The sequence below is a fragment of the Sapajus apella genome, unplaced genomic scaffold (assembly GCF_009761245.1).
Source record: "Sapajus apella isolate SASKATOON/1434 unplaced genomic scaffold, GSC_monkey_1.0 scaffold52, whole genome shotgun sequence".
Lineage (NCBI taxonomy): Eukaryota > Metazoa > Chordata > Mammalia > Primates > Cebidae > Sapajus > Sapajus apella.
Genome location: NW_022436992.1, coordinates 16,454,334 through 16,470,409, shown reverse-complemented (window position 1 = coordinate 16,470,409; position 16,076 = coordinate 16,454,334). Strand labels below are relative to the sequence as shown.

General features: G+C 40.0%; 2 protein-coding genes across 11 annotated transcripts in view; both read right to left on the bottom strand.

Moving 5' to 3' along the window:
• NPHP1 (nephrocystin 1) overlaps window positions 1-7,940 on the bottom strand; it is a 77,002-nt gene extending 69,062 nt beyond the window's left edge. For all 10 annotated transcript variants that reach the window (XM_032243704.1, XM_032243705.1, XM_032243706.1 and 7 more), the window contains exons 1-2: window positions 7,787-7,940; window positions 4,180-4,253 (exon numbers count right to left, since the gene is read on the bottom strand). In XM_032243704.1, the coding sequence (XP_032099595.1) occupies window positions 4,180-4,253; window positions 7,787-7,855 (143 nt within the window). In that variant the 5' untranslated portion in view covers window positions 7,856-7,940. The remainder of the gene's footprint in view (window positions 1-4,179; window positions 4,254-7,786) is intronic.
• Window positions 7,941-14,312: 6,372 nt separating this feature from the next.
• On the bottom strand, window positions 14,313-15,433 carry MTLN (mitoregulin). Its single transcript, XM_032243696.1, has 2 exons — window positions 14,987-15,433; window positions 14,313-14,406 (listed from the first exon to the last, which is right to left on the bottom strand). Exon 1 carries the CDS (start codon window positions 15,416-15,418, stop codon window positions 15,116-15,118), a length of 303 nt encoding a protein of 100 aa, XP_032099587.1. The 5' UTR covers window positions 15,419-15,433; the 3' UTR covers window positions 14,313-14,406; window positions 14,987-15,115.
• Between the last annotated feature and the right edge of the window lie 643 nt (window positions 15,434-16,076).

Sequence of the window (16,076 nt, the reverse complement as noted above, 5' to 3'; positions counted from 1 at the left end):
TGGGGGAGGGAGAGCATCAGGAATAATAGTTAATGGATGCTGGGCTTAACAACTAGGTGACAAGATGGTCTGTGCAGCAAACTAGCATGGTATATGTTTACCTATGTAACAAACCTGCGCATGCTATACATGTATTCCTGAACTTTTTAAAAGTTGAAGAAAAAATAATAATAATAATAATAATAATAAATAAATAAATTTTTAAAGGGAACAAAAGTCCTTTGTCAAAGGGGTAGAAAAGGAGAAGGGGAAACATCAAACTGGGGCTGCCCCTGCCAGTGACCTCCCCAAAAGCCCCTCGCCCACCCTTCGTCTCTGCGCAGTCAGCTTCCCATTGGCACCTATGTTCTCAGCCTCTAAGGTGGGCAGGGGACCCAGGGCTGCCAGTGTAACACAAAACAAATATGTTGGGATTGCCTCTCATTTTATTCTCCCTTACCAGGCATGAAAAGAATCCCTCCCACATCTGCTCTTAGATACTGAGGGTATGGACTTTGTAACCGTAAGGAGAGACATCACCAACAAGCAAAGGATGGCAGAGTGGAACAACAGCAAGGGCTGGTCTTTGAGGATATCATAGGCCATGAAGCCACCCTGAGAGAACCTAGCTGCAAGGTTTTGTCAAATGAGACTAACAGTAAAGCAATTTATTTTGACATCTGTCATATTACTTGACCAAAAAAATCTTTACTAAAACTTAGAAATTTCACTTAAAGGCCAGAGTGAAAAACTATTTCAATATAATGTACCAAGAAAATAAATTATTTATTACAATTACTTCCTTTATAACTATATAATTGTTAAAATCCTCAAACAGTTGATATTTTAAGACTCCTGGTTCAGGATACAAACTAAGCACACATTCATCTTCACTGCCTACTGAAACCCCACAAAAAATGATTACATTTGGTAGCAAACCCTGAACACTGAAAAGAATGAAAGAGGGACAACTAGCCAGCAAGAGATTTCAATAAATTTCTGCTCCATGGAAAAAGGCTGGAAGCATGTTCTCCTGTAAAGTGAGGAAGATGCCACACAGGCATAAGAGGGAGATAATCTGCCAGGCAGAAAACTCCAGGACTTGAGTCAGCAGACATAATGAATCAAAGGTTAACTAAACTAAATCATAGAGGGATACATTATGAAATTTTGCAGATGAAAAGACATGCACAGCGGCTGGGGTTTACTTTATACATTATATAATATTGTGTTATATTGTGTAAATTAAATTATACGCATACATCTAAGCTTTGAAGAGGGAAATAAATGTTAAAGCAATCTAAGGTCTTCATTTTATTCAAGGGAAGAGTAATGATACTGATTAAGTTTAGACTTAGTTGGGGCTCTTTTATAATAAGTCTTATGACTTTTAAAAGTCTATTTATAGAAAACCTGAGCCAGTTAGCTCCCCTTTCCCTTCTCTGCTCTCCCTCTTTACCAGGGGATTCTTCCCTAAAAACAAAAAACAACAAACAAAAACAATTAACAAATGACCTGAAGAGAATCATGGTTGCTAAAGAAGTTTCTCATACACCAGGGTTAAAGCCCACCCTATTCTGGCACTGGGGGCTCCTCAGACTAAAAGCTACTTCCCAGCCTCTGAAAAGTCCTGTCAATGTACAGAACTTCATTCTTATTCAGGGGATAGTACTAGCAGGAAAGAACCCATGAGAGTTCTCTGCAATAATCAACCTAGTCCTTCATTCTTAAGTGAAGATAGATAAGTCAGACCTAATAAAGAAAACCAGCAACATGAAAGGTAAAATTTAAGAATAACCACAGATAAATTAATTAATTAACCAATTTAAAAGAATCAGAACCCAGAGAAAGCAAAGACAATTCAGAGAACAGAAGAGAACTTAAGAAAAAAAAGTTTCCTAGTCATGGAAGTAGTAAGAAGGCAATCAAAATGAAAACAAGAACATGATGCCATGAAACAAGAACAATTCAGGAACAAGAGAAAACACTTGTAAATTAACAATGTGACTGCTAGCCAGGCACAGTGGCTCACACCTGTAATTCCAGCACTTTCGGAGGCCAAGGCAGGTGGATCACCTGGGGTCAGGAGTTCGAGGCCAGCCTGGTCAACATGATGAAACCCCATCTCTACTAAAAATACAAAAAAATTAGCTGGGTGTGGTGGCATGTGCCTATAATCCCAACTATTCAGTAGGCTGAGGCAGGAGAATTGCTTGAACCCAGGAGGCAGAGGTTGCAGTGAGCCAAGATCGCGCCATTGCATTCCAGCCTGGGCAACATAGTGAGACTCCATCTCAAAAAAAAAAACAAAAACAAAAACAAACAGTATGACTGCTGAAATAAAACAATATGGCTGTTGAAATAGATAATAAAGAAAAGTGTTAAAGTCAAGAGAACTGCCAGCATGGTAGCTCATGGCGGGGGAGAGGGGCATCTCTCTTTAGCCTGGGAGGCAGAAGTTGCAGTGAGCCATGATTGTGCCACTGTACTACAGCCTGGACAACAGAGTGGCACCCCTCCTCACCCCCCCCAAAAAAACACCTCCCAGGTGTAAACAAACAGACAAAGAAACAAAAACTATTATCAGAAAGCTATGGGATCTAGAGGATCAGACCAGGATATTCAATACCTGACTCAAACGTGTTTCAGGAAGAAACAGACAAACGGAAGTAATGAAATAATCTTTTTGTAAAATAAAATCTTCCAGAGTTCATGAGACATGAGTTTTCAAACTGAAAAACCTCAGAGTGTTGAGCAGATAAAAATGACACCTAAATGACATTTTCAGACATGCAAATGTCAAAGTGAGTTTTTAAATGACAGCAACGATTATCTTTTCATGCACAGGGAAGACTATAGTTACTTGGGCTTAAAAATAATTATTAGGCTGAGCACAGTGGCTCACGTCTATAATCCCAGAATTTTGGGAGGCCAAGGCTGCGGGATCAGTTGAGGTCAGGAGTTCAAGACCAGCCTGGGCAACATGGTGAAATCCCAACTCTACTCAAAATACAAAAATTAGACAGGTGTGGTGGCACATGCCAGTAATCCCAGTTACTCAGGAGCCTGAGGCAGGAGAATCGCTTGAACCTGGGAGGAGGAGATTGCAGTGAGCCAAGACTGTTCCACTGCTCTCCAGCCTGGGTTACAGAGTGAGACTCGGTCTCAAAAAAGAAAACAATAATAATTATTATTTTTAGTTTACTAACATAAAATTTTAAAACCTAGTTTTCCCTGGGACTTCAAATTCAGTCTATACATCTTATTCTATTCTTAAATCTAGTAAAGCAAACACAATAACCTTTGCTTTTCTCTTTATTCTTTTTTTTTTTTTAAAGATGTGGTTCCACCATGTTGGCCAGGCTGGTCTTAAACTCCTGACCTCAGGTGATCCACCCACCTCGGCCTTCTAAAGTACTAGGATTACAAGCATGAGCCACCGCGCCCGGCCCTTTGCTTTTATTTCATTACTGTTAATTCAACTTAAACTAAATCCCTCAAACAATCCTACTAATAATTATAAATTAAATTCACTTAACATTTCAAAATTTATTTGTTTTGCCTTTAAGCACTCTGTATGCCTGACTTAAGTAAAACTTTTCCAAACAATTACAGTTCACTTAAATTAACAGAATGAATCTCATATTCTTTGGAATTTTATAAAATCTTTAAATATCTCAAAAACAAAGATTATCTTAATGATGTCCTTCCTAAACTACTTAATACAAATATTATAAATTAATAGTCTAAATTTGATTTATTTCATGTCTACTTAATTTTAAACTCTCCCAGGGATTTTTTTTTTTTTTTTTTTTTTAGTAAAAACAAATACAAAACAAAAGCACCCACCTAGAAAACAGTTTTGTCTTCTCATAGGAGTTAAAGTCAACATCCCAATCAAGGACTAACTGCTTCTAGACAGAGGTTTCTGACCAGGTCACAGGATCTGGGCTACATAGGCCAAGGATTCAGGGTAATCCTGCCCAAGTCACCTATGTTTACACTAAGCAGTTTTTATAGTTGCTGTCACAACAGCAAGTCCACAACCATCAGGTTTAGGTTGGTTTCTTCTAGATTCAAGTTATAACACTATCTGATTCTTCCATTTGATTCCAAAGGATCAATCTCTATGCCTTAAATACCATTCATTGAAATGTAAATGTAGTTCCTGGAAAGCTTATATAATTTAGCATACTTTACCTTTGATAAATATCTTGTCTTTTATTGGGTTCTAGAGCTTCTTTCAGTTGGCTCTCAGAAAGCAAACTATCAACCTATGGAGACCATTTAAGATATCACATTGTTAAATACCATATTGCCTTAGGAAAGAAAACTTCTCTTCTTATCCAATATTTTACAATGAACACTTTTAGACATACAACAAAGTTTTAAAAATTTTACAATGAATACTCATATGCCCACTACCTAGAAAAAACATTAACATTTTACTATATTTACTTATCTATCCATCAATCAATCTTATGCATTTCAAAATAAGTTACAGTTATCAATACATTTCTCCCTAAATAATGTACTATGGGTGTCACTAACTAGTTCAATAGTTGATGTAAAATATGCATATAGTGAAATGCACAAAGATGAGGCATACATTTGTTGAGTTTTGACAAATGCATACATCTGTGTAACCATAGTAAGTTCCCTCATGCCCTTGCCAGTAAATCCCCACCCCATTCCTCCAGAGACAAACCTGTTTCGATATGTCTTCCAATGTAAATTAGTTTTGCCTGCTCTTGAAATTTTATATAAATGAACTCATATAGTAAGCACTCTTGTGTAACCTTTCCAGAAAGCATGTTTTTGAGATACTTCCATATTGCTGTGTGTACCATTAGTTCATTCCTTTTTATTACTGAGTGGTATCTATTGTATTGAATGTACTATGATTTTGTTTATCTTGACTTAGGAGTTTAAGTTTACTAGCACTACATGTAACTTTGTCAATATACTAACCAAAAAAGCACATACTTCTTTTGTCTGTTTTCTATAGGTTACATAGAGAACATAAAGTGGATGAAAAAAAAGAGAAAATTCCACTAGTTTCTTCTCTACTCTTGCAATTTGGCATCCGAGTGTTATTTACAAAATTCACACACCCAGTGACAGAGCCAGTCATCACAGGCATGACCCAGAGGGGCTGCTGATTACTTGTCCTATGGACACTGAATAGAAAATCTGTTCCATTTTCTGCTTCAGGTGTCCTCTGTGAAGACCGGGAAGAATTAGCTAATACTATAAAAATACACTTTCCAGACAGTCAAGGTATCAAAAGCCTCCAGAGCCAAAATTTCTCCAGGGAAAATAATCTTTGTAATAGTTTGTTTTAATAATCATTTTTATGGTTTCCTTCTAAAACTTTTCCTGGTTCTCCTCATGTCACACTAAATTTAAAATTAGCTCATCATGACTGATCATCAGAGAAATGCAAATTAAAACTTCAATGAAATACCATCTCACACTGGTCAAAATGGCTATTATTAAAAAATCAAGAAATGACATGACAGATTCTGGTGAGGCTGACAAGAAGAGAGGACACGTATACACTATCAGTGGGAATGAAAATTAGTTCAGCCACTGTGGAAAGCAGTTTGGAGATTTCCCAAAGAACTTAAAATAGAACGACCATTTGACTCAACAATCCCATTCCTGGGTATATATTCAAAGAAAAATAAGTAATTCCACCAAAATGTCATATGCATGTGTATGTTCCCTGCAGCACTACTCACAATAGCAAAGACATGGAATCAACCTAGATACCCACTAATGGTAGACTGGATAAAGAAAATGTGGTACATATACACCATGGAATACTATGCAGCCATAAAAAAAGAATGAAATAATGTCCTTTGCAGTAACATGGATGAAGCTGGAGGCCACTGTCCTAAGTGAATTAACATAGGAACAGAAAACCAAATACCACATGTTCTCACTTGTAAATGGGAGTTGAACATCGAGTACACATGTACATAAAGATGGGAGTAATGAACACTGGGAACAGATGGAGTGGGGTGGAAGGAAGAGGAATGAAGGCTGAAAGACTGCCTATTGGGTGCTATGCTCACTGCTTGTGTGACAGGCTCATCTGTACCCTAAACCTCAGCATCACACACTGTTCCCATGTGACAGACCTCCACATAAAACCCGACTCTAAAATAAAAGTTGAAATTTAAAAATAAAATAAAACACAGAACCATATTAAGAGTCCACCAAAGTTCAGCATAAGTCAATGCCCCGTCAAGTTTTATTTTATATTTCTACCAGAAGAGTATTGAGCTTCTGTTGCACCACTCTAATTCCAATATAGTCACCTAAATATTTAACTCCCAAATCCTTTTTACTTTTTAAACAAGAGAACAAAAATGGACAAAATATGAGCATCAGTGAATCTCTTACCAGCCCAAGATTATAAAATAATTTTACTCAGTGAAAAACTACTTGGTAATAAATCACATGAAAAAAATTAAAATTAATAAAGTAAAATAAAAATGTCAGAAAATAAACCCACCGGTTGCTATTTACTTTTTTCTTATTTTCAATAAATATTCCATGTATTTTTAAAGTTATTTTTTTTTTTTGAGACCAAGTCTTGCTATGTTGCCCAGGCTAGTCTTGAACTCCTGGGCTGAGGTGATCCTCCTGTCTCAGCCTCCCAAGTAGCTGGTACTACTGGCATGAGCCACCACATCTGGCCTAAAAATTTTATAAATATAACAAAGAATAAAGAAAATCATAATAATCATCAGCATCCCGTCACACAGAAATACCATATCAGCATGTTTCCTTTTGGTTGTTCTGTGTATATTATATATAGAAAAAAGTCATTGAAATACTGTACCTTCCATTTGTATTCTTTTTTTAACTTGACATTTTGTCACAAATATTTAACACATTAAAACACCCTTTAACAAAAATTGTAATCACAGTATTATATCATCATAAATTATTTCTCCATTTCCCTATTACTGATCATTTAAATTGTATCCAAATTACAACAATGTGAATATTTTTATACATCAATCTCTGTCCTACTTTCTAATTATTATATATAGCAGATCCCTGGAAATGTAATTTTTGAGCCTAAGTGCATACATGTATGTTACACCTTGTTAAGCTGCTTTCCTCGAAGGCTGTACAGGCACCTTATACACGGGAGCAGTGAGTATGCCTGCTTCATCACACCTTCCTCAAGACTGTTGTGATTTTTAAAACTTTTTGTGATACCTTATGTCCTTTGCAATTACTTGATTATCTTTGAAGTTAACATTCCTCGTTTGAGTTACTTGTATTTCTTCTCTCATTCACCTCCTCTGCTCATTTGTCAGATCTTAATGTTCTTGCATATTAAGGCTATTCCTTGACACCTATTTCACTTGAGTTCATGGAGGCAATAATAATCTCCACTTGAAGGCTCAAAGGAAATGGGCTTGGAAAATGGAGAAGAGGAACTGGCCTCAGAGTTGGATTGGAAATGGTTACTGATATGTTTAGATTGGGAGATGAGTTATTGAGTTGTTCGGGTAGGATGCTGAGGTGTTAGGTGGGAGTGACGATTGGAGGAAGGGGCGCTTAGTTGATATTCACTAATTTTGGGAGGTTTCGCCGTTGGCTGGCGGTTGAGTTGGGAGCAGGAGGGGTTTGAAGCCGGGTTTGGTGCTGGAATGCTAAGGCGTAAGGGAGCGTTACAACCTGGGAAGGTAAGTGGGTTGGGGGCAAGCTCCCAGGATTAGGTGGGGCACGGTGAGGAAGGCGTAGTGCGCGCCCCAGGCCCCTCTACACAGCCTGATCCTACCTGTTGCTTCAGCTGCTGATTGCGGCGCCTCAGGGCCTGGAGAGGATCGCGCTGCCGCCTCGCAAGCATCTCCCTAACCCCGACCGCGCCAGTTGCCAGGGAAACCAAGCGGCGGCGCCGGAAGGTGACGCCATCGCCGTGCGCCCGCCTCCCAGCCCCGCCCCGTCCGGGCAGGTCTCGGGAAGTGTCAAAATGGTTTCTTGCGGTGGGCATTCCACGCCACCACGCAGGTCACGGCCGGGGGAGTCATTTTTCCTCGCCAATTCCTAAGGATAGGGGAACGTCCCCCAGCGTCTGAAACTACATTCCTCACAATACATCAGTAATACTACCACCTTCTTGCTGGGGTACTGTTTTACGGCATTTGCTTTCTGATACCAATTTTGTAAGCTTATCTTAAGATACAATTGGAGCATCTTAAACTCTTACATTAACTGCAAGGATAGCTTTCCTGTGGGATACATGGTTCTGTTGCATACTCTCACTTCAAAAGGCAGCTTTCAATTATTTGCCATTTAGTCTACTGAAGTTCCATTGCGTTCTAATATTGCACGTTGTCCATCCGAATTCTGTAAGGATAGTAATTCTGTCTGTTCTACAACAAATCTATGAGCAAATTATTAGTTCTCATTCCCAGTTTACATCAACTCTCAGGAAGGTTGTCATGTTTCCCCATATGGGATTGCATCCCATGAATCTAATTCCCAAACTACTACACCAAAATAGGACTTGAATAAGAATGATAATGATTGGAGCTCACCTTCAAATGATGGACCCCATTAATATAAATGAATGTTCTTCAGTATGATCACAGGCCAGGCTGAACTATCATTTATGTTCTTTTTTCAAGTATAATATATACAAAGTGTACAGACTTAATTGTGCAGCTCTGAAAACCCTCCACCTCATAACAGCACCCAGATTATGAAACAGAACATTTATCTGCCCACTAATAGTCATCCTATGTTTCTAGTCTGCCTACCCCCACCCCCCGAAACTCCCAACCATCTCACTTCCCCACCACATACCAATGGTAGACAATATCCTAAGAGCACAAACTTATACTGCCTTTTTTTGTACTATATAATGAAATTATGCAGTGTGCGCTGGCTCCTCCTGTCCTTTAAACATCACATTTGTGAGATGCATCTATATTGTGTGGCTGTAGTCTGTTCATTCTAATGGCTGATATTTCACATATGATATATCCTAACATATTCATTGATTCTACTGTTGCTGGGTAAGTGGGCAGTTTCTAGCTTAGGGTTAGTATAGTGCTGCTAAGAACATCCTGGTGCAAATCTGGCAAACACATGTATACCACTGCTGAGTCATAGGGCATGTTATATGTCAGTTTTAGTAGATGCTGCCTGGTTTCCCAAAATGGTTGTACTAATTTATACCCTATCAGCAGTGTATGAGTTTTTGTTCCTTATATCCTTGGCAAGATTTGCTATTGTCTGTTTTGTTGTAATTCATGTCTTATTTTGAATTAATTTCCCTATTGTGGCTCATGACAATTAATGTTCACTTAAATAGCCAAACACAGGATTTCCATTAAAAATGTTTATAACAAATGAGAAAATAAATGCTATAAAATATTTTAAGTGGATTATTAAATCAATAATTACAGGTGATAAGAGATGAGCAAAACAAAAGTTACTCTAAAAATCAGCTACTATGAAATTCTCATTTTCACTGTCTATAAATTAGAAAAAAATTATTCTGTATCTACTTATTTTTAGGGATTTCCATATTTTAGATGGAAAAGTTACAGCATCATGGATACAGTTTAATTCTCTGTTGGTAAAAATAAACTAATAAACCCCCCTAAATATGTGCAAATAGTTGAACAATGAGGAAGGGTAAAAAAGAGTGTATTACTCATTCACCTCAGATGTGAAAATGTTTGACTTTATACATTTCTGCACCATATTGTCCCAGTTACAAGTATTCATTACTTGCAATTCCTGGATCAGCATCAGCATCACCTGGGAGCTTGTTCGAAATGCACATTCTCAGGCCACACCACAGTCCTAGAGAATCATTATCTATATTTTAACAATACCCCAGTGTTTCATGTGCACATTAGGGTTTGAGAAGTGCCACTTAGGTATTCACTGTGCTATAAAGGATGTGATTACTCAGCTAATGATTTTTCACTAATGACTGTAATTTCAGGACAGTCACATTAATACTAGTCATTGCTCCTCTGTAGTTATACCTTGATGCCATTATAAAAACCAACATAACCTAAAACAAGAGAGATCTGCAGTAAGGTAGCCAAAAGAAACTAAAGCAAACCATGGCCAATGTTTCTCATGAGAACAAGCTATTTCATAAAACTCATCATGATTTATATCAGTGTGTTAAAATGAATAACAATTTTGTATTGCTTCCTCACAGGAGATACTGAAAAAGAATTTAACAGCTTCCAAGAGACTCATAATGTAGACAGAAGCAGTGGAACAGATGACTCGGAATCAACAAAAAGATTATAGCAAAGAGAAGAGAGAAGGTTTGCAGTTTCAGGCACTTAAAAGAAAATCCAGGCCAGGCCCAGTGGCTCACACCTGTAATCCCAGCACTTTGGGAAGCTGAGGGGGGTAGATCACCCGAGGCCAGGAGTTCAAGACCAGCCTGACCAACATGGTGAAACCTCATCTCTATCAAAAATACAGAGGTAGCCAGGTACCAGGCATGGTGGAATGTGCCTGTAACCCAGCTACTCAAGAGGCTGGGGCAAGAGAATCGCTTGAACCTGGGAGGTGGAGATTGCAGTAAGCTGAGATTGCGCCACTGCACTCCAGCCTGGGCAACAGAGTAAGACTCTGTCTCAAAAAAAAAAAAAAAAAGAAAGAAAGAAAGAAAAGAATCTACCTCAAATAAAAATGACAAATATATACGAGCACCTTAGTGCAAGGCACTGTTTGGGCCTGTGGTACAAGATGTTTAACACTGCTCTCAAAGAGCTTCCAAGCTACAGTAATAGACTAGAAACATGAAAATTATATCAACCACTTACCACAGAAATGCTACCTGGTGTACAGAATTCCCTGCCAAATGAACAGCTTATGATTAAATACACTGAGTTCTAAAGTAAGGTCATGCATTGAATATGTCCACTAGACAGCTGAAAGAGTAAAGCTGGAATTGAAGAAAAGGATCAGATGGAGGGCGGTCTGCTTGGATGTGCTAGTTAAGCCAAGAGAGTGGCTAGGGTAGTCACAGGAGAGGACAGAGCAGAGAACCAAGGACGAAAGTTTGAGGAACTTGAGAAAGGCAGCAATAGTAGTAGTTTGGAAACTCAATAAACTTTTGTATTACAGAAGCAAAGGAAGGAGAATTTCAAGGGAGAAAGTGGCCGCATCATATACTCTTGAGGTAAAATGTGAGAATTCAGAGCCGTAGATATCAATGTTTCTGGAAGGTGCAGAGGGCAGATCACAGCAGGCCAATGGGCAAAATATTTGGAAAGAAGGTGACAGTGAACCACTTCTAATTGGCCAATGACAGCATCAACTAAAAGAAACTTTAAGTCAAAATCTGTGCATTTGATACCCAGGCATGGTGGCAGGTGCCTGTAATCCCAGCTATTCAGGGAGGCTGAGGCACAAGAATCGCTTGAACCTAAGAGGCAGAGGGTGCAGTGAACTGACATTACACCACTGCACTCCAGCCTAGGGGACACAGTGAGACTCCGTCTCAAGAAAAAAAAAAAAGACAATGTGCATTTATAAATAGAAAGCAGGGCAAGACTGCAGATGCCAGAAAGAGATGAGGTACTGGAGAACAAGGAAGGTCCTGAGGGAGATGCAGAATTCTGCAGAAGCCAAAGAGACAACCTTGGAAGGGGCCTGAGTGTCTTCTCTCCTGGTAAAGGAAACTTAATGAGACAGAGCTTCAAAAGCAGTTTTCAACCTCACCTGAGCATCTCAATCACCTGGAGAGCTTTAAAAATTCTAAAACCCAGTCCATATTACAAATGAAATGAATCAAAATGTCTGGAGAGTGGCATGCAAGAATTAGTATTTTTAAAACTCCCCAGATGATTATAATGGGCAGCCCTGTTGAAAACCACTGCCCTAGACAAAACTATTGAGAAAGACCAAGGAATTCCCAGCTAACGGTCTTTAACTTCTCATATGGTTGATCTACTAGGAATGAAAGGTATCAAGTAAACTGGGAGTTTAAGGAACTCAGGTGCTAAAAAATGAGACACATTACCATCACAGTAGAACCCACTTGTAGTGAGCCAAGTAAGAAAGGTGAAGTCTTTCTTTAAAGTTCAATGGTGAAGGTAATGTACAAGCAAGGATGGAGTCTAATCTGACCAGGGAGCCCAGGATGCCTTATGAGGTAAACTGGAAGAGTAACACAACTAATAGTTTCCAGAGTGGGCAGTTCTATAGGAGATATAGAGGATGTCAGCTATCCTAATGAGGTGGGTGTACCTCCTGAGACTAAACAGACCAACTACAATGTAACATAGTTCATGCCTGCTGATGACAAGGTCCAGAGTATGGCTGAAGCAATGTGGGATAGAGCAGGTGGTCTGGGAACCCCATTTGGGGGGAGAAAAGGAGGCAGGGTAGGGAAGTAAAAGTGGGCCAAGACAGGTAGATGTCATGAGTAAATGGCAGTGACAAATGGAGGTGGGGGAATATGTAGTCAACAGTGTGTCATTTTCAAGTTATGACTGGCACTGACTCCTGGCTCCCAACTTTCCATTTCCAGTTGTAGCTAAAAGAGAAGTACTGTCTCCATAGTATTTTTTTTGGTGGGGGGCAGGGGGAGGGAGACTACCATGTTTAAGTAGAGCAAAGGTAGAAAAGGTACAGAGGTAACGTTAAAGGTAACTGCCCACTACAGAACTGGGGAGTACAGTCACAGTATAAAAAGGTAGTAAGCAGAAAACTAGAAAATTAGGAGTGGCACAGAATGGCTAGAGATCTCGTAATGATATAGACAGGAGTCAGAAGTAGCACATGCCCAGAAGCAGGTATACCTAGAAAAGAGACAGGAGAGGGGCATGACTATGTCAGGATAGTACACATAAGTAATGAGAAAGAATCAACATTAGAAGGACCAGGTACACCAGGAACATCGCACAAAAATGGGGCCAAACAGAATTAGGCCAGTCACAACCCACATGCTTATTTGTGGGTAAGATGTCCCTCAAGGAACCTACCTTGCCTCAGTCTCAGCTCTTGGAGCCTCAACGAGAGGCGGTCACCAGGAAGCTTCAGCAAACTGCAGCCCAGATAGGACTGAGCTCTACGAACCAACATTTCAGTCCTTGACTACTACATTCACAAAATGAAAACAAAGTTGGAATAAGGCATAATAGCTCCAGTAAAATGGGGAGGTGCTTCATGTGGAAACAACTTTCCTACGTTAACATGGAGTTGAGACATGAAATTTTAATCTTTGTAGGAATGAGCAAGGGTGGTGTTCTAGAAACACTCCCTGCAAATCAAAAGAACCAGGCACTCACTCTTGATTTTTATATATAGGTAGGATTTATCACTAAGCTCTGTTCAGGAGGGTTTCTCCTTCACATGTGTATCCCATAATGACATATAAAAGAGAATTTTCCCAATAAAAAATTATACACTGACCAAGCACAGTGGCTCATGCCTGCAATCCCAGCACTTCGAGAGGCCGAGGGTATGGATCACCTAAGGTCAGGTGTTCAAGACCAGCCTGACCAACATGGTAAAACCCCGTTTCAACTAAAAATACAAAAATTAGCTGGGCATGGTGGCACATGCCTGTAGTCCCAGCTACTTGGGATGCTGAGGCAGAAGAATCACTTGAACCCAGGAGGCAGAGGTTGCAGTGAACTGAGATTGAGCCACAGCACTCCAGCCTGGGCAACAGGAGCAAAACACTGTCTCAAAAACAAAACAAACAAACAAAAAAAACCAAACTTATACTCTGTACTTGGAATACACTGTTTTGTTTTGGGTTGAGACAAGGTCTCGCTCTGTCACCCAGGCTGGATTGTAGTGGTGAGATCATGGCTCACTGCAACCTTGACCTCCTAGACTCAGGTGATCCTCCTGCCTCAGCCTCTGGATTACAAATTAGCTGGGCCCACAGGTGTGCACCACCACAGCCAGCTAATTTGTAAGTTATTTGCAGAGACTAAGTCTCTCTATGTTGCCAAATTCTGGGCTCAAGTGATCTTCCCACGTCAACCTCCCAAAGTGCTGGGATTACAGGCCTGAGCAGGGCCAGAGACTACACTGTTACTCTTGGAAGTTCAAAGGTCTTACAGACAGCACCCTTACTTCAGTTACGTTTACACATCCCCTTACTTTCCAACGAGTTCGGTAAAAGAACCCTTAATGATCCCATAGCTGAGTCTGCTCTGTGCTTGTACAAAAGAAGGGGCACAAGTTATGTAATTCATCTGCTCAAAAACACTAGTAAGTCAGTTTTGAAAATGCAGATAACTTGATGCAGTAAATTCCATGAAAACATACTTCCCCTTATTTAAAAAAAAAAAAAAAGCTTCAAAGATGTTTAATTTTTTTATTTCAAAAATAAAACTGATTCATAAAGTGCAAGAAGAAGTCATTTCTTTCCAGCAGGCTATATCCATTTTTATCAAGCTGTTGGAAACAGAAAAGAGAAAAAAATTAGAAATACACGATCTGTAACTTCAAATTGTACTGTGGTATTAAACCATGAACCATAAGATCTGGTGTTAAAGACAAGAAAACTGAGGTCCTGAAAACTTATGACGCACAGCTCTTCTGAAAATGCTAAGACTGGATGCAAGGTTCCTGACTTCCAGGCCACTGCTCTTTCCAGTTTACTAGGCTGCCAAAAACCTAAGAATTCAGTTTGGAGTTTACAATCACCAAGGCGAAGATGCGCTACCAAGGATGTTACTGAAAAGAACTGGAGGTGGCAAGATCACCTCCCTGGTTCCTTTTTTCTTTTGTTCTTTCCAGTATTTTCCATACTGATGTTTAATGTCGGGGTAAGCGACATAGCACGTTGGTGAGACATTCTCATTAAACACCCAGTTAACTAAACTAAGACACCAAAGAACAAGTTATTAGGGAAGACAAAACTTCTTCCACCTTCTGGTGTCTGTGAGAACAAGTCATCTTCTGCGACCTGACCAGAGTTGATACTATGGTATCTGTCCGACCCCAAAGTCTCCCTTTGCAGTGTACTGCTCACCAACACTCCGGGAAGAGCCCGCCACGGCAGGCGGGGACTGTGTGGCAAGCCTGGCTCTGGCAGGAGCTCCCGCGAGGACATGGCAAGGTGGCCAAGCGAGGGATCGAATGAGGCGGAAGGCGCGGAGTCTCAGGCCAGGTCCAGCTTCTTCTGCGTCGCCGCCAGCTTGTCCTGCAGCCTCCGTTTCCTCCAGTCCAAGTAGCGCCTCCGCAGTCGGTTCGCCTGCCAGCCCAGGAGTACTCCAGAGGCAAAGGCTACTAGCACTGACAACTGCAGCGTCCTTTCGGACACATCCGCCATGGCAGCCACCGCCGTGCTGCGCGGTCTACGGCGCGGCGGCGGGGTCAAAAGGCGCCGCGCGTTCAAGGGCGAGGCGCGGAGCGAAAATGAGGCCAAGGTCGTGGGGCATTCCCAGCGCAGCCAGCGAGACATTGGTTCTCTCGACACTCGCTAATAGTCTCGTCCATTCAATTGAAGACTTTCTCAGACCGTGGATGACCCCACCTTCCCTTCTCCTGAGCCCCCACAACATTTCTCGTTGATGCCTTACATCTTTAGCTAACCATTGGGGGCGTGTCTTGCTAACCCAACTCTAAGCTCTTCACCGCTTTCTATTTTCTTTCAGCAATAGAATGCGAACCATTTGTGTAACTTTAAATTTTCTGGTAACCTGTTTTTTAAAAAAATAAAAACAAAAACATTAAATTGTTTTTAATAATATATTTACTTATCCCAATATATACAGGATGTTATTTCCACATGTAACTCTTTTTTAAATTATTAAGGAGAAGCTTTCTTTCTTCATGCCAAGTTTTTGAAACCTGGTGTATATTTTACAGTTAACAGCACATCTCAATTTGAACGAAATTTCAATGGAGATACTTGTCAGTGTCTAGATTTCATAAAATGTATAGCTGAAAAAGTAGATTCATATACAAGCTGTTCTAAACACACAAATATTTTTCCAATAACTGGAGTACCAGTTTTTAGATTAAATTTAAATTCATTAAAATGTTTTAAAAATTAAAAACTCAGTTCTTCAGACACACTAACCATGCCTGGGACCACTGGTTACCATATTGGACAGCAC

Coding starts and splice junctions, on each gene's coding strand:
- MTLN (XM_032243696.1), bottom strand. CDS start 15,418: ATGTCTCGCTGGCTGCGCTGGGAATGCCCCACGACCTTGGCCTCATTT.